The following is a 20104-nucleotide window of genomic DNA, read 5'->3' on the forward strand; positions in this document are numbered from 1 at the left end:
ACTAATGAGGATGAAAAGAAACTATCTGAATGCCAGGCTTTTTTCCAGCCAGAATGCTGTGGAATTGCGTTCCGGCACCTCTTAAAAATACCCAAGTGACTGGGTATTTTAAAGATTTTTTTCTGCCATTTTGGGCCTATTTCAGGCCAATTCGGGCCCAAAACAGCCAGGATCAGACTGCTGCTGGGAGGGGGAAGATTCCCCTGCATGGCAACAGCCCGTTCCAGGCTGGTTCAGGCCCAATCTGGGCCATTTCAGACCTGTTTTGACCATTTGGGGCCCGTTTTGGCCCAATTTGGGTCCAAAGTAGCCAGGATCAGGCCACTGCCAGATGGGGGAGGGTTCCCCTGTGAGGCAGTGGCCCATTCCAGGTCAATTCAGGCCCGATTCAGGCTGTTTTGGGCCTGTTTTGGCCATTTTGGGCCCTTCTGCTCAATTTGGGTCCAAAACTGCCAGGATCAGGTCACTGCCAGGAGGAGGAGGGCTCCCCCATGTGGCAGTGGCTTGTTCCAGGCCAATTCAGGCCCGATCTGGGCCATTTCGGGCCCATTTTGGCCATTTTGGACCCGTTTCAGCCCAATTCGGGCCCGAAACGGCCAGGATCAGGCTGCTGCCGGGTGGAGGAGGGTTCACTCACATGGCAGTGGCCTATTCCATGCTGATTCGGGCCCGATCCTGCATGGCAGCAGTGTGTTCCTGGCCAATTTGGGCACAAATCGGGGCCCCTGTGGAGTGCGGGAGCGCTCCCGGGATGACCACAACCTGCTTGATGATGTCACTTCCTGGAAGTGATGTCATCGTGCTGTCCCAGGAGCACACATGCATATGGTGCCCAGTGAGTTCCATCACCTCTTTTCCCAGAAAAAAGCCCTGCCTGTCTGTATAGCACATCTTTATCCTGCTCTTCTTCCTAGGAGCTCAGAGTGCCATGCATGGTTCTCCTCTTTCCCATTTTAGGCTAAGGAACAGTGAATGGCCCACAGTCACCTAACAAATTTCATGGCGTTTGATCCCAGGGCTCCCAGATTGTAGTTCAGCATTCATACTCTGCTCTAGTTCTAAAGAACAGAAGTGCTTTGGAGTTCACCAGCTGTACTTTTGTCTCTGAGCGCCAAACCACATGAGAGTTTTAGAAGTCCAGCTTCACTATTTCTTGACTGTCTACCATTTGTGAGCGTGTGAAGGGACCTTTGGTATTTGGACACAGGGTTGTAGGTGCAACCAAAAAATGGTTGTTGCAGGAGATAGAGTCAATTACAGAATGTCAGGGAGTGAGGATATGCATAACTCTGATAGTAACTCTTCAACATTTCAGACAGATGTACTTAACGGGATGCCTTTTAAAATGAACATATTGCTTAAAATATTTTCTTGCATGATCACAAAATATGTATATGTATTAAGAAACTTTCATCTGGCAGTATCTGTCTTCATTTTGTGGACATCTAGCCTGGCAGTCTCCTTTACATGAGCTGGGCAAAAGCCCCACCTGGCCCCTTCTACTTCCTAGAAACACTTGGCAAGCAGCAAGAAAAGTATTATCCATAGCACCATTGTTCATATGTTGGGGACCCTTGATCAAGCTGAATGAAATTTCAGCACACTTCTCTAGTTAGGCATCATTTTCTGCTGTTACTAAACATGCCGCAAACTTTCGTTGTGGAAAGTCCTGATTAATTATGGCCAATTTTCTTTTCCAGGTGCTGAGGAAGTGCTTTTGCTTGCTAGGAGAACAGATTTACGAAGGATTTCATTGGACATGCCAGACTTTACTGATATTATTCTGCAAATAGACAATATTAGGCATGCTATTGCAATAGACTATGATCCTGTTGAAGGTTATATATACTGGACTGATGATGATGTCAGAGCTATTCGTCGGGCTTTCCTTGATGGATCTGGAGCCCAGACCCTCGTGACAACTGAAGTAAATCACCCTGATGGAATAGCTGTGGATTGGGTATCTAGAAACTTGTACTGGACTGACACTGGAACAGATCGCATTGAGGTTACACGGTTGAATGGGACATCGAGAAAGATCTTAATATCAGAAAACCTAGATGAACCCAGAGCAATAGTACTTAATCCAGTGATGGGGTGAGTCTTGTAGAACTGTACTGAGTATAACAGAAATGTAGTAGCCTTGCCTTTGCTGTTCTTAAGCAGATGGTCTTAAACACCAGATGTTTACATATAGATTGGAAGATTTAAAGTAGTGTGTGTCATCTTGGTACTGCTTGTTTCTAAAACAAAATCATTGTCCTTTTAATCTATATCTTACATTATAGTCTAATGCATTTGAGGCTGCCAAGCATCAAAAACTGCCATTTAGCAAACTCTTTATGACTTGTAAGTTTAATTTCTTTCTTTTCTGTGCCTTATTTAAAATGACAAGCATGATGATACTACTATTTCTTTATGGAGCTCTCAGACTGTTGGCAAACTGAAAAAAATTGCTTTGAATATCAGTCAGTTAGGAGCAAGCACCTCACTAGAAAGTCAACTTGCAACTGAAATAATACAGTTTAATAGAATTTTATGTGCACAGCTGCATATGTAAAACAGCTTCCCCCCTCTATTTCCAACAGCTATATGTACTGGACGGACTGGGGTGAAAATCCGAAGATTGAATGTGCTTATCTGGATGGCTCTGAGAGGAAGGTCTTGGTGAACACCTCTCTGGGGTGGCCTAATGGTTTGGCACTGGATCTTGAAGAAAATAAACTGTATTGGGGAGATGCAAAAACTGACAAAATTGAGGTAAAAAGAAAATGTGAATTTTCTGGGAACCTGTTGGAACAACTCTCTCTTTCCATGCAGTTTAAGAGCAGAGCTGGCATGAGGATTACTCACTGGCCTGAAGATGCATCTGTTCATTTTGTTTCTTGGCCATTTTATATGTAGACCATGAGTAGTTTCTGAACTGATTGAAATAATACACATAACAAGAGGAGTGTGTGTTAAATTGAGATCCCAGCTCTATCATGATAATTTAACTCATCTTAAGAAGGTCACAGACAAGAAATAGGAGAATGATTGAAGCTAAATTATTTAAACTGAGTTTATTTCATTGTGTTTTGACTTGTCTGTAAATCCATAATTAGATGTTTTCATTTTTTATTGAGAGTTTTATATAATTCAAGAACAATCCTAAAAACTACAGTTACACAAAACACTAATAAAAGAAACAGCAGACAACTGACCAACATGCAGAAATGACACCACATACTAATAATACAAAGAAACAACAAAAAAGAAAAACAAACTATATGAACTAAAAGGGCTTCCAATTTTCTTTGCAACAAATGTTGGTATCATCTTCAAAATTACACTTACTCTGATTAATCATTAACGCTCTCTTTTTTTCTAATGCCCAAATTGCCTAGTTCATAAATCCAGAAATCATCAAGTCCTTATTATCTATTTCATATAAAAAATCTATGAAGGATTTCCATTCATCAACAAACAAACTTACTGACTTTTTCCTAATCAGTAAGTTTTGTCATCATTGCCAATTCCAACACCTTTATCAGCCAATCCTCCATAGTAGACAGTGTTGAACTCTTCCACTTCTGTGCATATAGTAGTCTTGCTGCTGTAATCATATATAAAAAGGGAGTACTGACACTATTTTCCAGTAGACTGTCCATCGTTCCCAATAAAAAGTCTCTCGCTTTAGTTTAATCTTTAACATCTGGATTGATAGATGTACTTGTTTTCTAACAGTTTTTGCTTTGCCCACGCAGTCAGAATGAAGAGGCAGACACAAGAGTTGGGAACTAGAGGGCTGCCTTATTAAATTACAACAACACAACTGTCAACACGGCAGCGGTACAGATCAGGCCTTGGGGTCACCCCTGGACCTCCGCCCTGACCTGTCTGGGTGAGTCCTGCTGCCCCAGTTGTGAGCCAACTATGTGCATGGCTTGGACCTGGCCAGCCAGGCAAAGTGGTTCCTCCCATTAAAGCTCCAACCACCCAGCAGTGAAGCTGGGGGAGGACCGGCTTGTCTAAGGGTTCCCCACCAGGCAGTCTGTCCTTTCAACTTGGCCATGAAGCAGCTAGCCACTCCTGACAGACTCCAATTCCCTGCTAGTGGGACTTTGCCAAGGGTGCTTGCCGGCCCGCTCACTTCCCCCAACTTCTAGCCTGCCACTGCCAAGGCCAGCCCTCTGCTTAAGCTGTCACACCCCACAGGTGGCTTAAAGCCAACCTGAGCTCTTGCCATAGATCATTCAGAAAGATGATGTTCCCTTTCACTGATAGGTAAACTCCATCCCCTCTGTAGAGGTCAGCAAATTCAGCCCTCATTTGCGGATGGAGCAGACAGATTCCCAACCCATCCACCAATGCTTTAAAGAGGGCTCTATTTCACCTACCTGTCTCAATCCCTTTTGGATCCCAAGCTTTCTACCACACACAATATGGAAGCGTTGCAGACCGGAAGATCAGCACACCAGGCCAGCTCTTGCCTATCAACTGCTCGAAGAAAACGTCTCAAGCCTCTTCAACTTTGCCACTCGACAGTGGCCCATTGGCTCAGGCCAAGCTGGGACCCAATTGGCATTCTCTTGGCCTGGTGGACCGCCCAGAACACCATGCTGTGAGCTCCAGATAAGGATCTACAGCCTCTCCCAGTGAAACACTACACCTAGGAAGAAAACACGATCAGCGGGTTTTATATAACAGGTTCAAGGGGCGAACTTTAAGATTGGTAGGCAGAAGAACACCAGCAGTCTACCCTCTGAATTGCCAGCCCCAGGTAGCCCATGGCTGCTGCTGTGGATGCTGCCCCAATACGAAAAGAGTGGGTGCCAAATTTGACACCTGCCAAGCCCAGTTTGGACAGTACCCTTTGGCCACAGTCCAAAATTTGTATTTAGTGAGGGGAGAGCCATCGACATGGCAAAAAAGCATCCCCTCCTCCTCATCATGGATCCTGACACACCTCCTAAGGGCAAGGACCGGGCACAAATCCCGTTCAGCACATGGGTCAGGAATAATATCCAACTCCTTTTTGCCTCTGGTCAGTTTTGGAGCACCTGACCCAAATGGAAACTTGGTTCATGACAAAGCTCGGCCAGACCTATCCTTAAGGGATTGGGCTACAAGTTCACTGAGTGCTCCAAAAAAGGCAATAAGGAAAGCAGCATGGAACAAGGCCTCCTCATAGCTAGAGTGGCAAACCAGGGCCCAAACCAATTTTAGTCCCCGAAGAATGTCAGGGGAGATGGGCTGCCTTTTGTCCCTACAGGGTCTTGACTCCCTAGACCAACCAAACATTTTCCTGATGTGGAAGTCCCCTGTGGTATCAGCCAAGCTACGAGCCTTACAGGTGAAGGCTAAAGCTGCCAGCTGGCTACTAATGTACTTGACCGCGAAACCTTTACCTTTCTGCGACACGCAGAACTGCATTAGGTATTCCACAGGGATAGGCCATAGTTGGTGGAGTCCTACCTCAAACATGAATATTGTGAACTGAGGAACCACTGGATCACAGGCCTTCTGAGTGCTGGGGGCAATGGCTAACTGAATAGCCCTGAATGCCTCTGATTGCCAATCCACCAAAGTTCCCTGGGTATCTGAGCCTGCAGCAAGTCGGCAAGTTTTCGAAACCAGTCCATCTGCAGGCAAGACAGTGTGTCTGCCACTCCATTGCTCATGCTGGGGATGTGGCCTGGCCTTGAATAATATGTTCAGCTGCAGGCACCCAAACGTGAAAGCGTGGACTAATTCCATAACCCTGGGAGATTTAGACGTGAGGGAGTTGACCACACAAACTACAGCCTGATTGTCATACCAGAAGTGGACAGTGATTAGCTAGCTTGTTCCCCCAAAGTAAACCGTCACCAGGATTGGAAAAAATTCCAGGAATTCAGCCTCTTCTGGAGGCCACTGTTCAGCACGCTAGTACACCTGAAAAAATACCCAAAACTAGTAGCCCCAGAAGCATTGGAGGAGACTTGAAGTTCCCCTTCAAGCAACAGGTTATCTCTCCAAAAGGAAACACCATTAAAGGAGTTTAGAAACTCCTCTTAGACCCTAAGGTTTTCCCACATGCCTGTGCTGATTCTAAGTCTATCGTGGGGCAGCTGAAGGTATCCATAGCATCACATAAGCATCGCAAAAATGTCCTTCCCAGCGCCACCACCTGGCAGGCAAAATTCAAATACCTGACAATTTGTTGGAGTTCCATCAAAAAAACTTTATGCCTTCCTTTAAGAGTGATCACTTGGGCCTTGAGATCCATCAGCTTCTCAGTCAGTAACTTTGAGATTTGCTGGACAAAAAAGTTAATACCTGCAATGGACAAAGCCCATCTTTTTATGGGCTAAGGGCACCCCCAGCTCACCTGCAAGGCTGTCAAAGTCTGCCAGGAGTCTGACATATTGGCCTGTCCCTGCCAGGCCCACAAAAAGGAAGTCATCCAAATAGTGGGCCATGTCACTGCAATGATGCCACTGATGCAAGGTCTACTCAAGAAAGGAGCTGAATCACTCAAAGGTTGCACATGAAATGGAGCACCCCATCTGGAGCGTACCCTATCCATGTAAAATTGGCCTTCAAATGAAAAACCTAGCAGCTCAAAGTCCTCAGAATGAACAGGGAAGAGGCAAAGTGCCAAGTTAATGTAGCATTTTGCCATCTTAGCGCTGGATCCACACCACAGCCTGAGCAAAGGAGGTATAATGCACTAAGCAGAGATGCTCAGGAATGGCATCGTTCAAGGAGCCTCTGCCCCAGGGTATGAAAGGTGGTGTATGAGTTGAAACTCGCTGCCTGCTTTTTTAGGAACCACATCCAAGGGAGAAACCCATAAAAGTGTCACTGGAGGGGAAGAAAATGGCCCTAGTACCCTGCCATCAGTACATTCCTTCACAATCTTGGTGCAAACTACCCCCTCCACAGAACGTAGGTTGGCTGACATAAAGGGGGATCTGGGGCCCTGAAAGGGGATTCGAAAACCAAACTGGAAACCCTTTAAAAGAAACAATGCATCTGCCTGTTTGGGGTAGATCATTAACATCCACTCAAGCAGTTTCAGTTTTATTGGGTAGGGCCCCCTTTACCAGCTGACTGCTCTACTCCATAGCCCCCCCCACCTGTCAAGCAATTTCTGCCATTTACAGGCCATGAGAAGGGTGGGGGGCTCTACAGATTGGGCATTAATGCCCAAACTTGCAGACCTTCCTGGTGCAGACCCCCTTGAGAGGAAAACTCCCAGCAAAGCAGTCAGGACTGAACTGACTACCCCATGGGGGCGTGGGTGCCAGCGGTTGTGGGAGTCCGGTAGACCAGATGGCCGCTACCTGAGTAGTCACCAGAACTGGGTCGAGCTGGAGATATCACCTGCAGCCAAAGCTGCTGGTGAACTTGGTCCCAAGGCATGGAAGGGTTAAGGGCAGCTTGCATTCTGAATTCTTCGTTATATTACAGCCAAGCTGCACCAGTAAAGTCAGAATACCCCCTGAATATAATATCAATACATTGAAAAAGAGGGGCCACCCTCCATGGCTGAGCACGGGCCCAGGTCCAATCCACCTTGTGGCGCTTAATCCTCTCCTTATCCCTCTCATTGAGGTCATCCTTATCCTTCTTCTCCAGTTCCCTGAAGAGAAGGGTAAAGACATCGACATACTCACTCATATCTTGTCCCTGGTGGCCTGTATCAGGTGGTCACCCAAGGGCATGGCTGTGTTACCAAACGGCAAAGCCCGAAAGGAAATTGACCTGTATGTACACCAAGGGGAACTCCAGTAGTTCCCCCATGACGCAACCGATCCCATGCCTGCTTGAAATTGGTTCATTCCCGCTTGGGTGGGTGGCAAAGTGGCCATCTCTGTCAACTGGCCCGTGAAGGACAGTTGACCCCACTGAAGCCACGCACCCAATGTGCGTGGAGGCAGCAGCCTGACCCCAGGGCTCCCAAGGCCAACCTCCCCCTTCATGGGGCTCTGTTAATTTACCTTCACTGTCCGGAGGCTGTACCATCATGGCTACCTGTCCAGGCTTCGATGGCCAACCTCCTTCGACCAAATCTGTGTCGGCATCTTCCATCACACCCTCTGGAAGTTGTTTGCTGGGACCATCATCACTGGGCACAGGACAATCCTCCCAGGTTGTATGGACCCTCAAGGGCTGAATGACAAAACATTATGTCCTTCTTAAAGGCAGAACTAGATACAAGCCTAATTGGCCTTTTCCTTTTTGCCCCGCCTGACACTACCCCAGGGCATCCCTGGCTTGTTCAAGTGCGGCAAGCTGATCCAGAATCTCCTACCGGCTTGACCCCTCTTCCTCCTGTCCGAGGATGATACCCTTACTGGAGCCCACCTAGGAGCAGACCTTTTAGCGAGTTGTTCGCCCTTAGAGGGTCACTCATGATCCTTTTTTAGAAGGCATAACGACTGTATTAATGCACCACTCTTAGAACAACTAGAGACCAGTTCAAGCAGTGAGTGACAAAAAGCAGTGAATGACAACAGTGCCAATTAACCCTCCACTTGCTTGCCCAAGGCCACCAGACCCAACATGCCTCAACATGCGGGAATGCCTTGCATGTAAAGCCACTTTGGGGAAGAGGGGCAAAAGCCCCAGCAATATACCATGGATGCCGGCAAAGCCGGGGGCTGCTGCAAGACAACAGGCACATGCCCCCGAGCCACCTGTTGCAACTGCTCTGAGGAGAGGAGGCCAAAGCCCCAGCAAAAGGCCGTGAAGGCAAGTAAGGCCAGGGAATGCAGTGAGGCCGCCACTGCACACTCCACAGCTGCCATCGACAAGATCATCTCTGTGCTCTTGCCCTTGACGGTTGGGAGGAGACAGACAAGCTGCTGCTCCGGTCAAGCACAAGGTGCAACTGCATGCTGAGGGGGCAGAGCAGCCTTATAAGGCCTCCGGTTCTGCCCCTCGTGCGATTCCCGGATGCCCAGGAAAGTGCACCTACCTCATCCTCCTCCAGGGAGGCAAAGGGCAGCTTCCAGCTGTAGTGGCTTATGCCACTGGCTGGGAGGGCTGTATTCTTAAAAGTCCACCATGTGTGAAAAATATTATCCTTCATGCTGAATTCATTTCCAGCATAAATTCGACGCCCCTTTATACATTCTAGCCAATTTGTCAGAAGTCATATACCATCTATACATTATCTTATAGAAATTCTCCTTCAGACTGGAACTTAATGCAAATTTTGAACATTTTAACCACATTTTCCCATTGTTCCATTAATATATCATGACCAAAATTTTGAGCCCATTTAATCATACATTTTTTGACTTGCTTTCCTTCGGTCTCAAATTTCAACAGAAGTTTATACATTTTGGCAGTAACATACTAATCATTTGTACTTAATTCTGTCTCAAATTCTGACTTAAATTGATCAAAATCATATTGCCTCTTATCTGCTTTAAACCTTGCTACCATTTGCATAAAAGTAAACCATTGGCAAGTATATATCCCTCTTAAGTTCTATCTTGATTTTGTTTTAACATCATCCTGTGAAAATACTAACATGTCCCGATACGTTAACCAACTAGCAGGGCTTACCATCTTCTTTCTAAAATGTGCTTCTTGTAGCGATACACAAGAGTATTTTTGGACAAATTCTAAGTTTGTTCCAAATTCTCAGCAAAGCACACCTAACATAATGGTTATTAAAATTATATTAACCTTGACTTTATTGTATCACAAATAACTATGCCATCCAAATCTTAAGTCATGCTCTTCTAGATCCAGTAATCTTATATTTTTCAGCAAAATCCATTATTTTATCTATACAAAGCAACTTGCGGCAGAATAAGATTTCAGATCAGATAGGCCCGATCCCCCTCTTTCCTTTGCATCCTTCAAAATCTTAAATTTAACCCTTGGTCTTTTCCCCTGCTATATAAATCTAGATATATTTTTCTGCCATTTTCACAACCAAAATTGCCTGGAACAAAAATAACATTCTAAGCAAAACGTTCATTTTAATCATAGCTATTCTTCTGAGAAGTGACAATCGGATTTTCTCCCATCTTGCTAGATCTCTTTTAATTTCATCTCAGGTCTTAATACCGTTATTTTGATACAACATACAATTCATATTTGTCAAAACAATAACCAAATATTTAACTTTTTCTCAATATTATAACCTGTTTTGTTTTCCAATTTCGGTTGATCCTGGATTTTCATATTTTTGTTAACATTTTAGTTTTCTGTTTATTAATCTTAAAACCAGCTACTATACCAAATTCTTTCAATTTTGACCATCAATATTTCAATTCTCTTAAGAGGGTCTTCCAAAACCAACACCAAATCATCAGCAAAGGCTCTTAATTTAAGTCTCCTTTTTATTCCTTGAATTCTTTCATCTTATCTTATATCTCTATTCAGAACTTCCAAGACAAGTATAAACAGTACTGGTGACAGTGGGCAACTTTGTCTTATACCTCTTTGTATTCCACATGGTTTGGTCAACTGATTGTTTACACTAGAGGTGGGCACGAACCAGGGGGAAAACAAACCATGCAGTTTGTGATGGTTGTTGTGAGTTTTCCGGGCTGTATTGCCGTGGTCTTGGCATTGTAGTTCCTGACGTTTCGCCAGCAGCTGTGGCTGGCATCTTCAGAGGTGTAGCACCAAAAGACAGAGATCTCTCAGTGTCACGCAGTTTGTGGTTCATCCCATTTCATGAACCACGTACTTTCACGAACTTGCCCCAGTTCATGGTTCGTGGGGTTTAAATACCCCTTTCTGTGCTGCTGCAAAGCAGCATGGAAAGGGGCATTTCACCCCTGTAGGCTTGGATCAGCTGCTTGTCAGGGATCTCCCCGATAAGCAGCTGATCCAGGGGTTTAAATGCTCCTTTCCCTGCTGCTGCGAAGCAGCAAGGAAAGAGGCATTTCACCCCTGCAGGCTTGGATCAGCTGCGGCAGGGAGATCCCCGACAAGCAGCTGATGGGGAGTTTAAATGCCCCTTTCCATGCTGCTTCCCAGCAGCATAGAAAGGGGCATTTCACCCCCGTGGCCTTGGTTCAGCTGCTTGTCGGGGAGATCCCTGACAAGCAGCTGATCGGGGGTTTAAATGCCCCTTTCTCTGCCACTTTGCAGCAGCATGGAAAGGGTATTGGGGTTTAACACGAACTAAATGAGCTGGCAGACCAGTTCGTGGAAAACTGGCTTCCATAAACTGCTAGTTTGTAAAGCACGAACCGGCCCAGTTCGTGACAAACTTTAGTTTGTATTGCTGTTCGTGTCCATCTCTAGTTTACAATTATTTGAGCGGTTTGAGATGTAAAAATTGAATTAGAATAGCAGTGATGAAACACTTTCTGTTTATCTTGGGTTTCTGTTAAAACAGCATCTCCCTCACATATTTTCAGTATCATTTTCTTTTCTCTCTCCTTTCTCAGTTTATATGCCAACCATTTCCCCGGTTTATTTGCTAGTTCAAAAGTTGTTTGCTTAGTGTAGTTCAATTTTATTTCCATTTATCTTAAGGTTAATACCGATAATCATTGCTGCCGAATCTTAATGTGTTGCACTAAGATCTTTTGTTTGATCTCCTGTTACTTTTTCTTCAGTTGAGCATTATGTTGTATTAAATAACCTCTAATAAATGCTTTGCTTGTATCCAAAACCATTCTCATATCCGTACCCTTATTCATATTTATTTAAAAAAATTCTTTAATTTGATTTTACATCTTTAACAAATTTCATTTTGTAACAAAATTCATTTAATCTCCATCTACAGGTACCCATTTTCTTCTTATAAATTATAGTCATAGGATTGTGATATGAAAAAGTCTTAGGCAAAATGTCTACTTTAGAAATGTTGGTAGCTAAATCTCTCATTATGAGAATCACATCAGTTCTTGCAAAGGATCTATGCCTTCTTGAAAAATGTATAATCTCTGGCATCCCCATTTTTCTTTCTCCACAGATCAACCAGCCCCAGATTGTCAATCAAATCGAAAAAAGTCTTTGGTAACTTGCCCTGAAGCAGTTTAATACGTTTCTTGGAGCTCCTGTCAATTTTTGGATCTACCACTCCATTCCAATCCCCCATCAGACACCAACTTTCATAGGACAAATCTGTCAGGGACTCCGTAGGTTTTTTGAAAAATCCAATTTATCATCATTTGAGGCATAAAAGTCCAACTCCACACCAACATACCTTCGATGACATAATTAGATGCTTTCAAACTGAGAAGTTTTTATAAAACCATACTCTTCTAAGACTTCTCACCAAGTGAAGATGCTCAAGTCTTAATTCTCTATATAGCTTATTTAGCTATTCTTCTCATTCAACCCAGTGAAAGAATTTGGTATAACTTGAAGACTTGCTGATTTCAAGTAGTAGATTAGTTTATTGAGCTTCAGTAGAGATTCTGTTCATAGAACAAAGCAGTAACTGTTGAATGTTGCTTACCTGTTTCTGCAAATGTTTACAAGTAAGCCTGACAGGAGACTAAGAATAAATTAGGTCATAAAAGAATAATTTCCTGATAGGGAAGTATCTTAACATTTCTATTTAGCTTGCGCTTTTATGAAGCAAGTCTTAATATGTATTGTCGAAGGCTTTCACGGCCGGAGAACGATGGTTGTTGTGGGTTTTCCGGGCTGTATTGCCGTGGTCTTGGCATTGTAGTTCCTGACGTTTCGCCAGCAGCTGTGGCTGGCATCTTCAGAGGTGTAGCACCAAGAGACAGAGATCTCAGTGACACTGAGAGATCTCTGTCTCTTGGTGCTACACCTCTGAAGATGCCAGCCACAGCTGCTGGCGAAACGTCAGGAACTACAATGCCAAGACCACGGCAATACAGCCCGGAAAACCCACAACAACCATCAAGTCTTAATATTTCCAAAATCTTGAAATAGCCAGTGTATTGCAGCCCCTGCGAGAATCGCTTACCATTAAAATTAGAAAGTGCACATGGATATATTTTAAACATAATACCTACTATATATGCCATTTGTTCACTGTGCTAGAAAATGCAGTGATATTATCCCCATATGGATCTCTCAGACTTTGCTAACATACTGAAAAAGCAACTGTGATACCAGTTAACAGGATCAAATTTCTCACTTAAAAGTCACAAAATCGCTTCAGGTGGGTAGCTGTGTTGGTCTGTAGTAGAAGAGCAAGATTCAAGTCCAGAAGCACCTCAAAAACCAACAAGGTTTCCAGGATATGAGCTTTTGAGAGTCAGAGCTTTGACTCTTGAAAGCTCATACCCTGGAAATCTACTTGGTCTTTAAGATGCTGCTGGACCTGAATCTTGCTCAAGCCACAAAATGCAACTGAAATTACATTTTTTTATAGAATGCTTGTGGGCACAGATTTCGTTTTCTTGGTTGCTGATTCTGATTTATAATGTTTTACCCAGGAAAGAAGAAAAAGGAGGTAAATTTACTTTAGTCTCCCATGTTTTCATTAAACTATTAAATCTATTTGGGATGTTAGTACAAAATGCACATTGCAATAAATCATCATTTGTAGGGGAGAAAACAGCTCCTCACCTTGAAGGAATGTTTTGGTAAGAATAGGAATTTTTGGTTGACTTGCAAGATTTACAGCCCGAGGATGCTTGGTTGGTGGCTATGTTCATTTTACTGAATATCACAACAACTTTTGAACCTTACAGTTTGTCCCAGGTTTTTCTAAACTCAAAAGCAAACAGTGTGTTGTATGGAATTTTTAATTTGAGTCAATAGTGTAGTATATACTTGGTTGCTTTCTATTGTTTAGAAAATTATTTTTTCCTGCTCCTTTTTTTGGAATAGAAGCATCTTCAAAGCAGCAGAGTGAGTATGCCATATACCCTAAGAGTGAGAGAGTCCTTATTTATGTGTTTAAAAGTTCACATTGTGAAAACAGCAGTTACTCTTTCTTGGCAGAGACCTTCCCATCTGCAGCATTCAGCTGTAAATACAAAGGGCTCAGTCACTTCACAAGTAGTTTATATCCTGAAGAAACCATTTGGCAAGCCTTGTCAAACTTTGCGTGACAACAGCCTTTGGGGCTTTCACTGCAAATTTGGCACCCCGTGGTAACATTGTTCCCAGCTTTTAAAACTTTTTGCTAAGTTAGTTTGGCAGCATGTGCAGACAGTGGGGGGAGAAGGGAGGGAGACGAGAAATACAGCAGATTTCACATAGTGTCTGTGGAAATAATATATCTGACTCAACAGATTCAGCTGCCACAAAGTAAACGGCATAAATGAATTCAAAGCAAATTTAGGACTTCATCGGAAAAAGGTGCTTTTTGGGAACAAACAGTAGATTAATACGGATTACAAGATTCCAACAGAGAGTAAAGTAAAGAGCCACTGGCATCCACGTGTAGATGTTCCTAATTCTCTTTAAAAACCAATTTTGTGGTTTGCTGGTATTATCTCTTCAGCATTTGCCTAATGATGTATAACTGCATAATTAAAATTGTTGAGCTTTTTCCCTGTTATTGGACGGGTTTCTTTTTAAAGAAACTTTTGAGTCAATAGTTAGCATGAAATGGAACATTCAGTTCCATTACAGTTCCAGTAGCTGCAGTTTCTATCTTTTTTAAAGTTGTAGTTTCAAGTGCTTTGTAGTTTATTTTCCTGAAGGATTCAGACTTTGTACCCCGAGAGTCTCTGAAGTATTGTGTGATGCTAAAAAGTGTCTGTGATGCATGACACAGGTCATTAGTGTCAAGCTGCACAAGCCCTCTCTGTCTGGAAATCTCACAAAACTCGCTTGATATTTTTTACTTTATTTCTTCCTTGCTTTGCTCTCTGAGCTGATTTAATAAATGGTTTGGTAAACTCAGGATTGGTATTGTAAACTCAGAATACGTATATTATCAGAAAAGGCTTTCAAAGGGTTTTATTTCTATAGGAATAATTTTTTCAGGTAACTTCTGTCATTTTCAGCAATATTTAAAGCTACTTTTTTGCTTAGTACATGATGACTTTTTCTTGATTAGATGGTAGAAATTTTCTTCTTGTTTGCTGGTAATTTGCTTTTATATGATACCTAACATAAGCATGCTAATATAGGTTTTAGAAATGAATTTTAGCGTCTTTTAATTAAGATATAAATATATTGTTTTTGTGTCTAACTTTGTTTGTTGTTGAAATTTCATTTCTGAAAGCTGATAAATACATGAAAGACAACCAACATTTGGATCAAAATAATAGTCATAAGGCAAATAAATTAGTGTAACCTTTTTTCTGTTCACCCAAATTAAGTTGCCTTGCCACAGTGCAAGGCACAAGAGATCACAGTATTTGCAAGAACAGTAAATGAGAAGGCCTTCTTTTGTTTTCCATTTCTATGATTTTTTTAAACTTGCTGAACCAAGCTTTTCTTGTTTATGTTTGGAATTATAAGTCATTTGCAGTGTGGTATTTATATAAAGTATTTATAGTTCACAAAGTGTTTAAATTATTAGACCAGTTGCCTTGTACATTCTCATATACCAAAATTAACTTTTATTTTTTAAAAACAGAAAGGAGACTATTTCACAGTCATTGGAATCTGATATTTGACCCCAGTGAGCATGCTGTCAAAAGTAAGGCAATTGCCTGCCTTCCCACAGTCAAAAGAGAAATGGGCATTGATCACTGCTGTACTGTGCTGCCTCACTTCAGAGAGCAATTGAAGGATCACTGTGGGCTGCAACAGTATAGTTGCTACAAGTCTGAAATTCAGACTCCTAATTGTTTACTTCATATGAATAAAACAGAATATTATTTCTTATTCACTCTCTCTAAATGTTCGCTGCTTTGCGCTTTAAAGATGTGCCCTAAAGCAGAGACAACAACATGGACCGAAACCTTGATTGTATGAGTAGAAGCTCTGCTTGCATATGGGAGAGTTATCTCGTACTCTGTCCCCTGCTCTGGAAGGGCTTTTACTTACTAGGAGGGGGGAATTGGGGGACTGGATCCAAGCCAGTATCTATATCTGAACTTTCCCTGCCCAGTTATGCTTACTATATTTACTAAGAGGATATCCTGCAGATTTGTTAAACTAAAATGCTGAAGCATTTCTCTTGGGCTGCTACTTCTGGTCAAAGCTCATTTTGATTTATCTAACATCAGAATAAATTCCCTGACTAGTATGTATAGAAGAAATACTTCTGTACGTTTAGAAACATAAAGCTACATTATTAAACCAGGCTTCCAGTGTCAAGAAAATTATATGAGGATGTCTTAGTGTTTTTAGAAAAAGGAATAGAATGAAAATAAACTGTGTTAAAACTACTACTGATACTGCCATTAAAATTGTAGTGCTGTATTACAGGTATAATTGGAATGTATTAATAGTCTATATGCAAAAGAAATGCACTCCACTAGACAAAAAAGACGAGTAAATGGGAGAAAGATAGGACTGAAGAAACAAGAGTTAGTATATAGAATGTTCAAATGGCAGTGGTGGGGCAGGAAATCTAATGTCAAATTCCTATCTGGTTTTTTGATCAAATAAGGTGCTTCACATTACTTTTGGAGTTTGAGGAATTTTTTTTTATTATAGAAACAGAGTTGAAGTAAATTTGTCTTCTAATACTTACCTACATTAACCTTTCATCTATCAATAAACAACTAATTTGGCTCATTTGTTTGTAAATAGCTAATGTAAGATTTTCGTTTCTTTCCCAGTTTTCATTTCTCTTGCCTTTATACTGTGCCCTCTAAACATCTGTTTAGGCATTCATCTGGTGGAATGTGTGTGACCTTCATAATAACGTTTACACAGTGGGTTGGATCCACTACAGAGTTTCTGTGGCTAGCAGGATTACTATCTATTCTCCCCTCTCCTTCTGTAGCCCTGAATGCCCCCCCTCCATTATGTCCCCATGGGTTCCTTAGAAGCAGTGTTGGGAGGGCATTTTGGGCTGCTGCTAGAGAAGAAAGCAGGAAAGCCATGCTCTGGCATTGGAAATCCTTCTAGCCATAGAAACAGTTCGGTAAATCCAGGCCACCCACAGGAATTTATGTACAGTGTCTGTGCAGGTACGTCGAAAGCTCCTATATGCGCCTGTAGACTCTCTTTTCTCCAGTGTTTGAATTGTGCTTGTGGGAATTGACTTATTTGGGTCCATGTGCATGTGGAACATTTGAAGACATAGAAAAGAAGTCCAGAAAGCATGTCCCCAAAGCTTTCCCATCCCACGCTTTTGATGCTACTCAGAATGAACTCTTGGACAGGTCTTAAAAATCAAATGTTGCTAATGTCACTGGTTTCTAGTCTGGAGTTTACATCCAGTTTGTTGATGAGTCTTACTAGGCACACTGATAGAACATAAATTCCTTTCACTCACACTCTCTGACTTGGAAAGCAAAGCCTATAATTCTGAACCAAACAATAACCGTACATCTTGCTGTGTTTTCCAAGCTTATGAAACACTATAATCTGAATGAACTATCCCCCAAATATGGGATAGTCTCTGTCTACATTGATGCATTGCTGTGAGTAGCTTTAGTTCTTCATCTTGTAGCAAACAGAAAAGCTACAGATCAAACATGAGCTAATTTTTTAAAAGGAGAGAGGAACTGGTAGAATAAATAACTAATCCTTTTCAGATTGTGCAAGTTGGGCCCTAAAACACTTGTGCCCCAATGGTTCTCTCTCTCCTGCCTCTCTGCTACTCCTTTCCGCCCCCTTTTCTGCCCCCTCTGCTTTCTCTTTTTCTGACCCCTGCTGCCACTGTCTCCTCCTCCTGGGCTCCCCCAGTGCTAATTTTTCTGTTGCCCTCCCTGCCACTTCCTCTTTCCCCACTGCTTTTTTGGTCACTCCCATGCCTGCAGGCCCACTTACTCCATGCTTGCTGGCTCTGCTGCCTCTACTCTGCTCCTCCTCCCTTTTCTCTTGTCACCGATACCATTCTCCTCATATGCCCAGCAGCAGCACCTTCCGGCTACCTTTGCAAGTTTCATAGGATTGGTAAGCAAAGTATTGCTGTTTGAGTGCTGGGAAATGCAGTAGTGCAGCAACACAAGTGCTTCCTTTGTGATATTGTGATTTTTTAAATAACAAATGCATAAATGCACATTTATTGTGCTAAGAAATCTGTTGTAGAATGGACTAGATCAAGGACAGATCAAGAACTTTGAGACTGCTGAGCTGACCATGGAGTGGTTCATGAGAAGACTGTTCCTGGCTCCACTGTCTCAACTAGTCATCAGTTCATGCCTGCTGCCCTAAATTGTGGCTTTGGGGCTGTGCCAAGTCTCCTTCCCCTTTCTCCATCCTGCCCTTATAAAATCTTGGGGCCAGAGAGTAAGAGTAGGGTTATTTTAATTAAACTATGGATTTGCTTTAAGCTAAAATGTCTGCCCTCTTAAGATATGTCATAAAGACTCTGTTATTGCACAGTCTAGAGGCTAGATGTGCTTGTAGAGTTTTCAGCTTCCCTGATGGGAGAAAGTTTTTGCCATATTGTGTAGTAAGGCTATGTCAGCAGACAGTGTCTTTCTGCATTGTTTGGGCCAGTTCAGTTGAACTGGTATCTGCAATGGTGGGAATTTTTTAATGTGTATTCAGCTTCTTATAAGGCTTGGTGTTGCCCTGATGAGACAGCAGTCACTCAAAAGGGAAAACTTTCCTCCCTACTTTGATTGACTAGAGTCATCCTGTGGGAAAGGAAGCTAACTTATTCTAAACTGTAGGTGACCCTTGCCTTTTTTGTGGGCAATAAAGACATAATGGGGCCCAGCTAAGGTTCAGCAGAACCCCCACAGCCATCTGCGCACTTCATTGGCAGAAGTGGCTTTCACTTGAACTTGCATTTGACAAGTGTGTTCTGTCTTTCTCATTCAGAAGGGTCCTTCAAAGCCAGCTAATTGAAATGCTTGCATCTCTCCCTTCCTCCTTTTGCTTCTCTCTTCTCTCTCCACCCACTCCCCATTTGTTTAAATTGCAGGGCACTGGTATTCACTGTTAATGAGCAAAAACACATGCATTTCTATAGCTTCATTTTAAAAAACTTCATAGGAAAGTTTTAGGATACTCCCTATCTCATTCTAGTAGGTTAGAGTTTAGTTTTACATTTTTAAGCCGTTTTTTCCTCTCCAGCTTTCTATTGTGCTCTTAAAAATTCCTTTTGTCTTCATAGCCCTGGACTTTATGAAATGAAACACAAATCAGGCCCCTGGAATAAAAGGTTGCATGTATGCCTTGTGGCATTTGGAATGAAACTATTCACTGCCTGAATGACTATAAATAGAAAGCCAGGAGTTGTCTATTTCCCTGCTCCTGCAATGAAGCACCCTTCCCAGTAAAGGGTGACTTTTGAAAAAGAACTTTGTTCTTTCCATGTGGCAGTTGAATTCCTCAGGAATTCTTCTTGCACCTTTGGTTAGAAGGTATCAATCTCAAATTTATTATTAACAGCAGCATTCTTTCTCTAATAAGTATTCTTGGACCTGAGATAGGCCATCTCATCAGTGGAGTTCCATGTAAAACTTTGAATGCCGAACAAACATTCATTTCCATTTTGTTCCTGAAAGCTTTCTTCTGGCTGTATTCCAGCAGTCGGCTCCTTTTTATCTTGTATCCATTCTTTAGCAAGAAGGGTAAATTAGTAGTGCATAGGATTTTTTCAGGTTTTGAGAGACAGAACAAGAATTGTGATTGTTTTTTTTGAATTATTATAAAAGGTTTGATTCTCCCAATGGACTTCTGAAGTTGCCGACATAAGAACTCCAGTAGCTGTTGCAGTTCTTTAGGCAATTTGTTTGCTTGATTCAGTTGTTAAGAATGCTCAGAAATCCCCTGTGACTTACGTAAATAGCACAACAGATTTTTATTCTGTTCTCTTTTTCATCCTCCTCCCTCAAAGAAACTGTGATATGGAGAAGGAGGAGAGGGGTGTTGCTCATTGACTACTGCTGTTCAGTTGGCTTTAATGGTACTACATGAGTGTAAGAGGCTGATAAATAATCCACCTGAGCAGGCAGTTTTTAAAACTTTTAAAACTCTGGTAAGATTTTTTTAAGCAACTGCATACTTCCTTTTACTGTCATCAGTATGTTCAAAGTGTTGAGAAATAGTTTATGTACATTTGCATGCTAATTTTTCATGGGATTTTTGTTGTTTATAATTGACAACTTACAATGAAGTACAGCCTTTTAAAAACTAG

At 42.3% G+C, this 20104-nt stretch overlaps 1 protein-coding gene across 1 annotated transcript in view; it reads left to right on the forward strand.

Moving 5' to 3' along the window:
• The window catches only part of LRP5 (LDL receptor related protein 5), a 226208-nt gene that overhangs the window by 122389 nt on the left and 83715 nt on the right, over nucleotides 1-20104 (forward strand). Inside the window, exons 6-7 of the mRNA XM_054970416.1 lie at nucleotides 1701-2097; nucleotides 2589-2760. Coding sequence (XP_054826391.1) covers nucleotides 1701-2097; nucleotides 2589-2760 — 569 coding nt within the window. The remainder of the gene's footprint in view (nucleotides 1-1700; nucleotides 2098-2588; nucleotides 2761-20104) is intronic.

This window comes from Eublepharis macularius, chromosome 2, assembly GCF_028583425.1.
Source record: "Eublepharis macularius isolate TG4126 chromosome 2, MPM_Emac_v1.0, whole genome shotgun sequence".
Lineage (NCBI taxonomy): Eukaryota > Metazoa > Chordata > Lepidosauria > Squamata > Eublepharidae > Eublepharis > Eublepharis macularius.